General features: G+C 38.7%; 1 protein-coding gene across 1 annotated transcript; it reads right to left on the minus strand.

The window, feature by feature from the left end:
* Window positions 1-3,375: 3,375 nt before the first annotated feature.
* LOC138005684 (tachykinin-like peptides receptor 86C) lies at window positions 3,376-4,362 on the minus strand. The gene has a single exon (XM_068851874.1). The coding sequence runs from the start codon at window positions 4,360-4,362 to the stop codon at window positions 3,376-3,378; it is 987 nt and encodes a 328-aa protein (XP_068707975.1).
* Between the last annotated feature and the right edge of the window lie 10,638 nt (window positions 4,363-15,000).

Here is a 15,000-nt window from a genome sequence, read left to right on the forward strand (position 1 = left end):
GCTCGAGGTTTTAGCTTTCAAAATTTTTCGTTGAGGATTTTAATTTCTTTCCTTCGAATGCAGCACATGGTTTAATAATTTTAAGCGGTTGTCTGGATCCTGGACATTAAACGTGAATGGCATCTACTTCGATGGCTTTGATAAACATCGAGATAGTTTTGCGACAAATGGGAAAAAGAACCAAATATGACATTATACATGTGTAGGTTTATAGCTGACGCAGGCCTCTTAGGTTCTTTTGCCTCATTAATGACTGTTCTTTTGTCCCTGGCACAAGTTCTGCTCAGCTATTATGTTAAAAAGGCTATCACGAGTTCGGGTAACTTAATTGGGAATTCGAGGCATAATAATATCTATTATTGCTGAATTCCATATCTCTAGTTTTACACCCAACTGAAGAATTCCGGGAAGTTTGTTAGAGACTGGGGAACATACTCAGAGTCAATTGATATCAGCAATATAGGTTAGTTTCTTCTCTAAAAGGATGAAAGAATGAGCGACCAATGCCTTGCTGATCGCACGACACTGACACCTGCCCTCATTACGGACCTCTTAGATTTCGTATTAAGATCTACGTATTTGTAGTATAATGTATTGATCTGCGAATAGAGAGAAGGTGCAGCCATGGGGAGCCCGGTTTCCACCGTTGTTGCTAATCTCTACAAGGAGGTTTTTGAAGCTTAAGCAATAGAATCCGCAACACAGCATACGTTTCCTCAGGGCAAATCTGTGAAGAGTTACGTTTCAGCAAAGAATTTCCTCCGTCCTCCCAGACCAAACTTAAAAAATGAAGAGCCAGTTCTCTCTGTCGATTGGAACTTGAAAATCTTTTCACTTTCCTTCTATAACTTAGGAAACAAATTTAAGAGGTTTTGAATACAAATTGCGGATCCGTATATTTTATAGAAATAGTAAACTTGCAGAATCGCTATCGTTTCTTATGTAAGACTGAAGAGGAATCCCTCGAGCATTTAATGTGTTACTGTAAATCAGTTGAGGTCTTGAACCTGGGAAGAGGTTTTATCTTGGCTAGCTATGCCTAAAAATGAGCATAAAATGTTACATTCGCGTATCTTTTGTTCGAGAAATTCAGTATTGATAATTAATCATGTTCTTAAGCTTGGAATATTAGTTTATCTGTAGGTTATAATAAAAAACCATCATTGGAAGTGTTGCATGTTTCCGTTCTTTCGATGGGTAAAGGTATTATCGACTGTCTCTGAAAGGATTATTTCTTATTTTATCAGTTGCCATCTTTTTGAGCAACATCGCAGTATCTTCTCAGTGCCATAATCTTTTTCCCTTTCTCAGATAATTAGATAAGCATATACCATAGAAATTTGGATAAACTGACCCTTTGAATGCCTTTCTCCTAAAATTACGGCAAGACTTCCCTGTCATGTTAATAATTTACGTGACTGTACTAATAGTTTTCAGAAATTGCCGATGCTAATACGTTTATAAGGTATGGAACTTAACAAGTCCCTTCAAGTTTAAGGTTATATCTATAATCTTAACGTGATGATTACACTTTCATAATCATTCAGCATTGAGTGCTGGAATAGCATTGTCGCTCACTGTGTGAACTATTGTAGCGTAAGCAAAACACTTTCGCAATGGACATTATATATTTCACTTCAATCACTTGTAAATCTTTTTTTTAAGATTATTGGCCCCTCAAAGGACGAAACTTTTCCGTACTTGCGATGTTTCTTGAAGCGGGCAAAAAGGGAAACATTACCAGAAATAATGTTTTTGTGTAACGTTTTCCCTCGTTTGCACTTCAGTCCCAAGCAAAGTGATGATTGACTTCATTTCCAACAATCGTGACGTCCTACGGTAGACACCTTCCATAGGCAAATCCTAACTTCAATACCGGAGCCAGCCATTCTGTCCTGGAACACAAAAATCGCTTTTATGGGATCACAGTGTGATCGCATCTGTTATGTTGCAAGTCGTCCTTTTTTAGCCGAAATGTTTGCCTTAAATATTCGACCAAATGATTCCAACTTCTGTTAAAGGATCGTCACTATCCCACGGTAAATCGCATTGTCTTCGTGCATCAACGTCAAGTTTGAAAGTAGAATTTTAATTAAAATCTGACAAAAAAATATTTCAAGCTAGAGGATTAAAACACCTTTTACCTTGTAAGTGTCAGTGATAATGTAATGGATTTGATGATAAAATTACGGGCAGAAACCCGGGGGGGGGGGGGGGGTACTCGATGTATCCCTGGTTGGGGAGGTGCGGCGCGGGCCCTCATACCCTGACCCTGTTTAAGACAAATATCGCTGATTTTCCTACCCATTTTAAGACAGAATTCCGATTTTTGATACCCTGTTTAAGACATTTAGCCCAGTTTAAGACAAAAATTGGTAAATCGATACCCTTAACATTTGTGTATGAAATGTTCCTTCTTCGCGAGCACAAACCGTGTCTGAATATCCAAAGTGACTCGATAAAGGCAAAACTTTTCACCTAGCCTCTAGGGACTTTGAACTTAATCTTGAACATTAATATTCGAATTATCTGTAAAATATTATATTTGACCTGATGATGGTGTCATGAGGACACCAAAACGTTGTCTTTAATAAGCATGTTTCTGCCCGTAATTTTTATCATCAAGTGTCAGTGAAAGAGATAAATTATTAATTATATAATCCTGGGGGATTCAATTACATTGGAATGCTACAAGCAACTGGGCACCCCTCTGAGATACCAGGCATATCGCCTGCTATCTCCGCGGGATACCGGTAAGGGCGTCTGGCTTGTTATGTATACAACCTTGGCGCCCTATCGTCCGTCTCAGAAACCCCCCGTCGAATTGTTTTATCAGACTTAAGAACGTTCTGCGAAAGGGAGCATATGTTCCAGGGCATATATTCTATGGATCAACTAAAAAATGCCCCTAAGATCAGACAGCGTGTCTCAGTTTAAACAGTTTAAAAATTCTTATCCAATGGGAAAAGATTTTCAGTTATGACTGTTGTACTTACTGTAAACCAATTTCTTTATTGTTTAAGTAATTAGGTAACCTAGTGCATTTAAGGCTAATTCACAAGACTCGTAGGAAGACAGCATAACATGACATAATTTCGTCAGTGCATGGAAATAAAGAGTTTACTTTCAATTTTGTTAACTTTTGCTAGTCCCCTTCTGATTTGGGCAGCTGTGGCTTTCCCTGTTACTCCCTTTTAGCTAGAGGGGAATCATACCACTCAAATTGTTAGTTGCGGTTAGGAAGGCTTATGAATAACTCTTTACAACAAATTTTCGAAACCACCGAGTTGTAACTTGTGCTTCCGTTAACAAGTTCTCTTGACCGAAAGCTACTGCTTTGCGAAGTTACTGCGGAGAAACTGCCGCCAATTCAAATTACCGACTGTTTTGTCCCTTCTTTTGACAGAGAAAATAGAAACATGCTCTCTTGAACGAGACGCGATAACTAGAACTAAAAGCGATTAGGATAAATGGATTGATGGCTGTACTTATCAGTGGGAAAATGTAGTACAGCACGCCCACCAGATTTAATGAAAGACATTTATCTTTCGTAAACACAGAGGGGTGAAGTGATTTTAAAAACATGTAGGCGTTAAGAGGTGTCCAACAAGTGAAAAATCCAAGGACGATTGATCCGAAGACTTTCATCATGTTTTGGTTTTCCTTGTCTCTCTTTGCTCTGGATTGAATTCGATCCCCATTATAGAGCTTCCTTCTTTCTCTTAGTTGTTTCATAATTAGCGAGTAGAGGACGACTATAAAAATGAAAGGGATGCAGTAGAGCAAAACAAAACCTACGGAGTTGTAGGTTTGCAGCAGTAACTGACTCATCATGTTTCTGCAAAAAGTATGTTCCTCTGATTGAATTACTCTAGAGTAAAGCAAGTACGGAATGAGACCAAACGCTGGTATACCCCAACTTACAAGCATGAAAATTGTTCGAATCTTTCCAGTTATCGTTAACGATTTTAGTGGAAACCTTGTCGCAATAAATCTGTCCACAGCGATTAGAACTAAGCTGATTATAGACACCGAATATGACAGTGATCGTGAATAAATTCCTAGCTTGCAAAAGAACGAAGCGGCAACAGCGCCCGTAATAAGACTTCCACCAGCCTGCAGCATACCTTCAGTAGCAAAGAGGGGCCAGTTGAGAAGAACGCACACCAAATCAGAAACCACCATGTTCATGACGTAGTAGTTAGAACTCGTCTTTAAGTTTTCTCGCTTGATGAATGTTATTATCACAAGGAAATTTCCCCCAAGCCCCAAAAGACTAAAGGCTGAAAGGACAACAGCTATTGCCGTAAGGGAGCCGGTTGGACAGTGTACATGATATAAGAGATGAGAGGAGTTTTCCATTTTGCGTTTCAGATAATTTCCAACAATTTTGTTGAAAACTCTCAGGTACTACTTATGATTTCAGTGAATGGCAGTCACATTCGAATAGATATTCCTGTTTTGTATTAATGAAACTGCATTTAAATTGACGATAAGGTGTCAATCAAAAATGAGGAGGAAAGGTAGGAGGGTCAACAAAAAATACGCCGATTGACAGCTTATTTACCACGAATAAAGCCAATCAGAAGATGACTATTTCTTGCATTTCACTTAGTACGATGTAGTTTGTACAGCCTTATAATTAAAATATCTTTAATTTGGTGGCCATCGATCCAAGGGAAATTTTTCATTATATACCATGAAGCGCTTTCTTTACCTCTATTTTCAACAGCTATAATACCGTCGTTTTCATCTAAGCGTGGAAACGTGACGGGAAAACATGCTCTAAGTGGCTGCAAACGTGACATGTTTTGGCTGCAAACGTGACAAGTTTTGTTGTTTGAGAGATGTTCATGCAAGTTTTCCTAGAATGACGGCAAGACTGGACATGGAAGACTTTTTCTCGGTGATTGACCCTAATCTGATAAAGTGTGGTTCAAATACTTTTGAGCTATCGCGCGCAAAAGTTTCAACTGTTTACTTAACGGCTGCCAAACTCAAACTTCAAAGAACAGGTTTTCCCGTCATGTGTCCACGCTTAGATGAAAACGACGGTAATAGGCTGTTAGGGTTTTTGAGGTTAATGCATGTAAGGCACTGCAAATCGAAAACCAAATCACAAGGTAATTTTGTTCTCTGCTAATAGAACTTTTTAGCTTTGCAGAAAGCAAAGAGGACTAAATTTCTAGAAAACCTATGGCTACCACCCGGGCACTGTAAGTCTTTAATAGGCGAAAATAAAATGTAATATTGTAATAGTAATATTAAAACCCGAGGGCGAGTGGCACATAAATTAATCAAGGCTTATAAATAACTTAAGTTTATCAAGACTTCAAAAGGGAAAATTGAGGTTTACTGATGAATAATTATGTCCTTTTCTTTTGAGGGAACATACTTAAAAATGAAAAGAAACTTGGAAAAGAAACATTTCACGCAAAAGTGAATAAACTACATAAATTCGACACACAAACTATTTCAGAGCAGCTGCCAACCTCTAGGGACACCAATAACAATAGTGAAATGTACGACTTCTGGTGGACGAACAAAAGAAGCTAATGAGAGATCTTTTGTTTTCGTCCAACAACATGGCGGCAGTGACGTCACGTGAAACCTCCCATACCATTTATTTACATTTTTATGTTAGTAATTAGGCTTTGATGAATTCTGGTGACAGAATTTCGAGCAGAATGAGTGACTTTTGAGGCGAATATTCTGCAGGTAGAATAAAGCATTTTCGAGCAAAATGAGAAAAGTTGACACTAATGATATACATAACAGTTGCAAGAAAAATCTAAAACTAAATAAAAAACAAATGGAAAACACCCATCTGTTTGATTTGAATTACAATTTTTGCTACGCATAATGAATATCTATCTTTTTAGGGGTTAGGCCCAGGGCTGCCTTCTATATTTGCGAAAATAAATTCAGCTCGAAGGGCTGAAAAGTTTTCGGATACCGAATTCAAGCAGAATAAGCGATTTTTACGAGCGCTGCCGGTAGGCAGAATAAACTATTTTACGGGGTAGAACTTATCCAAGCCTACTCGTAGTGATGTGCGAACGTTCATCACTGCTTCCCTCAAAATTGTTTTAAGGCATTTATCCTCAGTTAAGTCTTGAAATGATGAGCGCACCTTTGGCTGCATCGAAATAACTTTCACATATTCTGTACTTCACATATGCATTTATATTCACTCGTAAAATATCCTCTTCTTTCAAATCCCTACAATTAATTGATTTCACTAAGTTTGCAGGGTGGGTACAAAACGAAGACCGAAGACCAAAAATGAAGACCCTTCAAAATCGTCTTAAAATCACTTGAAACCGCATTTGGGACATGATTCTCGACTGAAGAAGAAACAAAAAACATCAACATTTGCAGTTTTCAACGAATTTGACCATGGTCTTCGGTTTGTAGAAAACCCCACCAAAACTACAAATTGAAGACCCCTTCAAAGAGGTTGATATCGCCTGGAAACAGCCAGAACATGATCCTCGACTGAAGAGGAAGCAAGAAACATCAACATTTGCGGTTTTCAGAAAGAAATTAACTTTGAACGATCGTGAGAAGAGAATGTTGTTTCGAGCAGTGTAAAGGCGAATTTGGATTTCTTTGAACTCTAGATCTTTTTTGCTCCAAAAGTATGGCAGTTGTCGGCTGATCAGACTATTGTTTATGGTATCATCACTGATACTGATTACATGCAAGTCTGTGTTTGCGAAAAAGGCCAAAAAGGTGTTGTATATTTTTTTGTTTTCATCTGATGTCACGGCGGCCATGTTGGTGTACAGGACAATGCAGCAAAATGTCTTCTGGGAATCAGTGACTATATTATTATGCAAAACTCGTGGGGCCATTTAACAATTATTGGATGAGGTTGAGCATGTTAGCGATAATTATCAAGGCCAAAGTTTGTGTTATCTGCTGAAGCCGAAGGCTGAGGCGGATAACACAAACTGAGGCCTTGATAATTATCGCTAACATGGGAAAACCGAATTCAATAATTGTTTTATTATGCATATTCCTGAGCTGAGCTCCGCCATGACAAAACTGATCAAACTGCTGGTTAGTGTGTTAGGTGACGTCACTTCTGCATGCATAAAACTATTGTCTGTAGGTATGACGTCAATTCTACGTATATAAAATCTATTGTCTGTAGGTATGACGTAAGAGAAACAGAGCAAGCGAGAATTAGCTGCGTGCTTATAGCCAATCAAAATCGAGCTTGTGACACCAATGTATAATAATTTTTATTGTTTGGCTGTCTAATCTCGGGAATGAAAACCAAGAATAAATGTAAGGTATTTAATTAAAATTTGCATTATTATGCAAATTATTAATATGATGACTTTTTATTTATTTATTTATTTATTTATTTATTTTTATATACACTTTATTAATTCTCAAAACACAACGTACAGTGAAAGTCTAAATTTGGATACAAACGTTTTACCTACAATAAATAGACTTTACAATTATAATCCGCGATTATATATACATTGACGTTTTCTATTTACTACATACGTACATTCATATACATACAAATCCTTAAATTATAATTATCAAGTAATGACTTATACAGTAAATACATTCAAAAAATTGTACATAAATTACGATTGACTTAAACCGGATGCTATGCTATTATCCATTTACTGTAAAACTCTCTCATTTTATTGTCTCTAGCGCATATATATTTTTCTATTTAATATTTGTTTTTTACTTTTGTTTGAAAGCCATGTATGCTAGGGTGAACTTTGTTTCTTCTGCAATCCCAAAGGTACAATTTTTCTATGATTAGCAAGTGATAGAGCAAGATGCATTTTGAAGTGATAATACCAAACAACACATCCCGGCTGAGATTTAGGTGAACCTGCCGTTTTGTTATTGAATAAAAGTAGGATTCGAACTGCCTCCAAAATTGTTTTGAGTAAAAACAGTGAAACATCAGATGGTAGATGGTTTCCACTTCTTGTTTACAGAAGGTACATTTATCATCTTCAATAAAGCCCATCTTAAATAATATTGCGTTCGTATACAAAATGGAATTCGAAACTTTGTACTGAAAAGCTCTTAGGTAAGGTTCGAAAGTAACAGTGTGTGGGACACTGTAAGCTTGTATGAGTTGATTCTCTGAAAACTTGAAGTCCCGTTTTAAGTTTGCGGCATGATTAGGTAATTGAGCTTTAGTACTCACTAAGAGCGTGTAATATTCCGTCGATTTCTTCTTAGTTGCATCAAACAAACAATTCGAGTATTTAAAAGAGGGATTTGTTATCATAGGATGGCAGTTTGTGTGTCTTATGGCCATGTTACACGAGGCAATTTTTCTTGCAACTCGCATCGCAACAAACGTTGCGTTGCAAGTTGCGAGAAAAAATTCACGTATAACACCCCATTTTGCAACTGCAATTGTTGCGTTGCGAGTTGCGAGAAAAGTAGAACGACCCTCTACTTTTCGTGACGTTGCGAGACAAGTTGCTTGCGTGTGATATCCCTTCTGCAACTCGCAACGCAATTTTGTCAGAATGGTCCAATCAGAGCTCATCTTTCGGCGACTTAGCGCGTCCGCCATCTTCTTTGTTATTGTACGCGTTGCAAGTTGCGAAAGAAGTTGCCAACGTGTAACATACCCTCTGCAACTTGGAAGGTTTTTTATTAGTCATCGTTGCGTTGCGAGTTGCAAGAAAAATTGCCTCGTGTAACATGGCCTTTAGGTCTGACGGTACAGAGTGGCGCAGGCCGGTCCACATTAAAATATTGTTTCTGGCGATGTTTCTTGCCGCTTTGTTAAAAGATTGAACGTTATCAAGAACTAAGAGAAGGTCGTTGACACAATGGATTCCGAATGTAGCATACTTTTCATAGAAAACTGGTTTATTGTTAACTCGTATTTCCTGGTTGTTCCAAATTATATAGCGCCAATCCTTTTCCTCTGCAAACATGTCTCGGAATTCTGACCACCATTGTATTAGTTCTTTATAAAACTGTTATATTTACAACTAAAAAGAAGGAAAACTCCATAGTCTTTTAGAATATACCGAAGGTACGTTTTCCACGTACCTTTATTTGAGCTGAAAACTCTCTTCAACCAGCTTAGTCGAAGCGCTTTATCACTGAATCTAAATCCGTCATTTTCAAGCCTCCTTCTTCATAAGTATTAATTGTTGACAATCTAGTTACCTTATTCTTACCTTTCCATAAGAAATTGAAAATTAGCTGGTTAACCTCCTTTATAATAGTTTGAGGAGTTGGCAACAAAGAGGAAATATAAACGAGCTTTGGAAGAACTAGAGATTTAATAACCGTCACTTTTCCGTAGAGGGAGAGACCTCTGGATGACCAAATGTTTATTAATTTCTATATCTTAAAAACTTTTATAGATAGTCAGATCCTCTCCTGTAATTTTGTTTTCTTCTCTGAATGAGTGCTAATATATTCAAGCTGATTTCTTTGAACACGAGAGGGTTAATAATTTCCAATAGCGGAGGATAATTTTTTCATGGTGTCGCAGAAAAAAACGCCGATTTTGTGTTTTTACAAGAGACGCATTCTAATATGATGACTTCACATCATTTACATATTCCATAATTTCTATATGCCACGTGCAAGGTGATCTTTTGCACATTCTGACTATGTATGGCTGGTGGAGGTTCTGCTTGATTAGCATTTTTGTAAACTTACCTGTTTTAGTACCAAATAAATACTACCCCCCTTGGTATACTAAGGGTAAATAACTTTGTCCAGGTAGATGAGAAAGTTTTGGAATCACATCAATTTCTCGTCTTTCTCAGCTCTTTTTCACTTATTCTTTAATGGTGAATCTTTTCGTTGACATTTCTTTTACCGCGTTTTATCCATTTTTTTGCGGGGATGTGATTTCATCTTCCCGTGTGGTCGCCCAGACCTGCATGAGCCGTTATCCATCGTTAGAATCTATCCTCCCTCGTGTCTTTTGATCTCTCATCAACTCATTACTCAAGAGTAATAATCTGGCATCAGGTTTGTCCCCATGAGCGTCAGGGAAGTGTCTACTTTTAAACCCATTTTTGCGGGAAAATAAAGAATAGACCAAATGTTGTACCCAATTCAAATCTCCCGGGGTCAAGATTCTTTGTTTGCTGTATTATGATTACAATGTAGCATTCACATTCCAATGATACAACAATATCTGGAAAAAAACGTTTTATTCCCAAAGTGTTTGAATTGGGTACAAAATTGACTTGACCGATTTGGTCTATTGTTTATTTTCCCGGAAAGTTGGTTTAAAAATAAACACTTTTCTGACGCAGATGGGGACTGGGGCCAATTTGGGTGAATCTTGCTCTTCGGTAATGCTCATCTCTTTTCTTGTAAAAGTTGCCTTCGTCATTCTGTAACATGCGGTTATTCTGGATTCGTATCTCTTTCTTCCTACTTCTTAAGCTTCACCACCCTCCCTCTTAGTTTATCTTACAATATTCCGTTTGATTTTGCTAATTATATTCCTTCATTTTTTTTGGACTTTTGTGTAACTTTGCTCGTAACTCGTCCCAGTCTTTTTCTTTCCTTTCTTGTTTATTGTTTGTATAGATGCCATTTCCAGTTTTTACAACCGGCCGCCTTAATTATTGCATTCGCTTTTACAACTTCTGCTCCTCCCATTTTCTTTCAAGTCTTCGCTCCTCCTTTTCTTTTGGTCTCTTCGTTCGAAGTTTAACTTCTATTGCCCTTGCCATAGCATCGCCGATTTTAACCGCTTTTCTGTTGACGGCAACGATTTATGGAACTGAACTTTAACCAAATGAACGCGTGTTTTAATTTAAAATTAAACTGTCCATTGAACTGATTGGTCGATTAACTTGCCCTTTGTACAGTATCCCTCGTTTGTTATCAGCATTAAGATGTTGGGAATAGCCTATCGAGCTGACAGAGGAGACGGAGATTTAGACGACGAAACAAGAAGGGTGGGGAGGGTGGGAGCTTCTTCTTTCGTTGCCGACTTTGACCAAATAACACATGCGCATATTTAGTGAGGTCTTATAAAATAACTAATGACGTCACGGGAGGGTAGTGAATACTTAATGCACTATGAATCGCAATGTGCTCGTCCAATTCAGGATTAATTTCAATTGTATTTTTTATTGAAAATTTTGTGAAACCTTTGAAATACGCTTGAAATTAATCCTTAATTGCAATCGGGCCCCAAACGATTACATATACTAACCCGCTACTTCTGTTTTGGGCTGTGTTTCCTGGCATTGCATCTCTCACAGCCGATCAGTAGTGAAAGTAATGTTAACGCATGCATATCAATATGTCTGGTACATTTAGCTTGCTTTAACACTCATGACTTCTCATTTGCTCTAGACTTAAGACCGATGTCACTTCAGACCACCACTGGCATTCTCCAGGTGATCCTAAAAACGCATTTTGATTTTTCTTCTTTCTTTGCATTTTTGCTTCACTGGCTATCCATCTCTCATCGCAAACGAATTTTCAAATAATTCAGTCGGATCTTGCCAGAATGAATCGAAAGGGCTTCGCGATTGGTTACAAGAATACCAGAAGAAACAAGGAAACTCATTGATTCTGTATAAAATAAATAAAAAGCAGCGTGATGACACTACAAGCCAATGAAGAATACCATCCAACAAGAGCTACGACCCGTTTACTGATCAATGAAAGTCTTGTTCTTGGAATATCCACAAGAGACAAATCTGTCAATTCATGATGAGTGGCACAATATCAAACGCTTTTTCCACAAACACTTTTCGGCGCTTCATCAGCGGGATCAGATTTTGACACTCTCATATCGTCATTCTGGTGGGTCGCTGTTTTATTATTTTCTGTAAATTCACATGCCTCCTTCTGGCAGTCTCCATTGATCTGATTTGTTTCCTCATTTCGAACTCGATTGGTCTATTTCTTCTAGTTTTTCTTCCTCAAGCTTGGAAGCAGGTTGCTTCTCGTACTCTTTTGCCAACTCTTTGCAAATTTGTTTATGTGTAGGCCAGTGCAACTTTTGGCATCTCACACTGCAATAACCAACCTGCATGACGGAACAAAGTAAATACGGATGCTTATTCACTGAAACATGCAAGGTCTTCGGGTACATTGAGTGGACAACGTCGTAAAAGAGCACCTCTAACAAAGAGTAAAACCTCAGCCTCGCAAAATGAACTTGGGCAGCTTGGTCTAGCACACAGAACAGGAATATCAGTTCTTTGTTGAAAGTCACCAGGCGCTGGCTTCTTGCTCGCACCTGAGGCCACCATTTGCGATGCAGAAATGGAGAGAGTAGGAACCGAATGGCACAGTACGACTGGTAGTTGTCTTGGTAAAGATTTGCTATGGCTAGGGAGACAATTATTCCTACCCCCAACCCGCTCCACCTTTATTCTAATTCTTACCAGTCATTCGCTTAGCTCCCTCTTATTCCCTCTTAAGTATTCTTTCTCCCAATGTATAATAGAGCCTCAATTAGTAAGAAGGAAAAATTAGCCATAATATTTCATAGTTCACATTGACAAAGGGCGCTTTCGAATCAACAAAAAAATCAGTGTGAAATTCCACGTTCCCAGTAGAACGGCACTTTTCGGGTTGCACAATAGCCCACTTTCGATATATGAAAATTGAGATCCTAAACAAAAGGTATCATCTCGAGGCTCTGGGGAATAAATATAAGGATTTGTATTATATGACTAGTTCCCTGAGCGGGCAAGATGAAGCAAGTCCCACGCTGTGAACGGCTACCCAAGCGGGCAAGATGGAGCTATACTGCCCGCTCGGGATTTCTCGCTTGGTCCCGCAAGATCAAAGATAATTTTGTTTGGTGTTTTATCCCATATAATAAATCCTTTATTGACCAAGCTTGTTCTGTCAAGATGGCTGGATATTGGCCTCGTTCTTTTTTTCCGTGTTTACGGACCGAGACGAAGTCGAGGTCCATAAACACGCCCCGAGATTATGCCTTTTGTTTAGGACTGAATTTTAAAATACCGAAAAGGGGCTATTCCGACCCAAGCCACAATGAGCACGTTCGTGTAAGTTTCGCGCCAGTCAGAGAGTTTCACGTGATCGTGTTTTGAACCTGAGACAAAGAAAACAATAATTCCTTCCAATAAAAACCGATATTTTGGTCCGACTGGTCACACCGATCAAAGTGGACCAGTTTCAGAGGATCGTTCCATTTTGATTCAAACCGAAATTTCCGGAAATTTTGGCTGAATGCAAAGCATACTTACCATTTTACAAGCAGAACACTACAGAAATCGCTAAAATCCGCACTAGAAAAGAAAAAAAAATCTTTTAACATTTAGATTTAAAGAGAATCGTATTGTTACTTCGTTGAATGATAAAAATAATATTGACAAAGTATGCACAACACGCGCAAGTGCCATGTTACCCCAGCAACAGGCCTTGTTCGAAAACAACCGACCTATGCAACTATTGACTGAAGGCCAAAATCAGCAATTTTTCCAACATTTTTTTGCAAAGCTTAACATAAGTAAAGTTAAAATTGTGTAGTTATTTTTTCGCGTTTCCTGTTTTTTGCGAGAAAATTACTTTCGAATTAGGCTTTTACCGCCTTTTCGGCCCTTTCAGTGCGGACTCAAAGACTAAACCAGCAGCCTGTTGTGACGTATGATTTCGTAATCGAGAGAAACAAGGTAAACACAGGTGCTGCTGTGGATATTTTCTTCGTTGCTTTGCTGTTTCTTCGCGGACTCAATATTCACGACAAACATCGGTCTAAACACTGCTTTTATATGCCTGGAGCGTTCTCGAATGTCTTCCCCTTATCATACGTCATAAGCTGCAAGAATGACCGCTGACTCCTCCATTCTGAGCCGCAATTCTGATGGCCCAAAATCGGAATAAATACATTTTTTTAGGTGGAAAAACGTCGGATATGCCAGAAAAAAAAGTTGAAAACATTATTATTTAAATACAAAATGCTTATTTTTTTGCCTTCAGTTGCCCTTTAAAAGGTGCAACTCTTTAGGGATGTAGTTTGGTGAAAGCAAGAGGCTGGTCGAACGGAGTGATACAAGTTAGAATTGGTAACATTAGTTTAAAAGAGCAAATGGTTTGGACTCAGGAGTCATATCAAAACTCAGTCGTGTCGTCCAATCACAGTCACGCCCCATTCGTCACGCCCCATTCGTGTTGACAAACTTCAAAACCACATTCGTGAAGCCGGAAAGTGTTGAAAGATGCCAGAATGAAAGCCGTATTGAAAAAACTTTTGCGCATTCATGCCGCTTTTATTAGTTATAGCACTTGTACGTAGTAGGCTCATCGCGATCGTAAAGGCCGGGACACACTAGGCGACAAGTCGCAGCGACGTGTCTCTGCGACAAGTTGCTCCATGTGTACTACTTGCAAAACAAGTCGCTGCGACACGACGCCTGTTCGGAGCACACGCAGTCATCTTGTATGAGGGGGAATGTGAACTAGTTTTCTAATTCAATATGGCTGACCATATGACGCTCTCTCATTGGTTCATTTATATTTTGCGGCAGCGACTTGTTGCCGGAAGTGTACACACGATGCGACAACGCTGCTTTCGCTAATTTTGTCGCTGCGATAAGTCGCATAAGGCGATTTGTTGCGGCGACTTATCCCCGCGACGTGTCGCAGCGGCTTATCGCCTAATGTGTCCCGGCTTTAACTGGAGTTATCCAGCCTTCAAGGAATTAACATAAATTATGCAAATTCAATTTGTTCCCCTATTTTGTCAACCGCAATATTTTTTTATACCCCAGGGTCTCCCGACGCGACCGTTTTCTCTCAGATGCTAATAATTAAATTTCACTGGCTTCAGTAAGTCCAGCCTTAAATTATTCGCAGCACAATATTCTACGAGAAAAAAGTTTATTTGAATGTTGATTCCTTGAAAGCTTGAGTCAATACAGTCATGTCGGGACCCAGGGGAATAAAGAAATCTGCAGTTGACAAAACTACGGTTTGCCACCCCGGTAAGGCTCAGTTTGTTATCAACGGTCGAAGCCGTGGCCT

Source organism: Montipora foliosa, chromosome 6 (assembly GCF_036669935.1).
Source record: "Montipora foliosa isolate CH-2021 chromosome 6, ASM3666993v2, whole genome shotgun sequence".
NCBI lineage: Eukaryota > Metazoa > Cnidaria > Anthozoa > Scleractinia > Acroporidae > Montipora > Montipora foliosa.

What these genes read in the sequence shown, in the direction of transcription:
- LOC138005684 (XM_068851874.1), bottom strand. Translation starts at nt 4,362, where the DNA reads ATGGAAAACTCCTCTCATCTCTTATATCATGTACACTGTCCAACCGGC.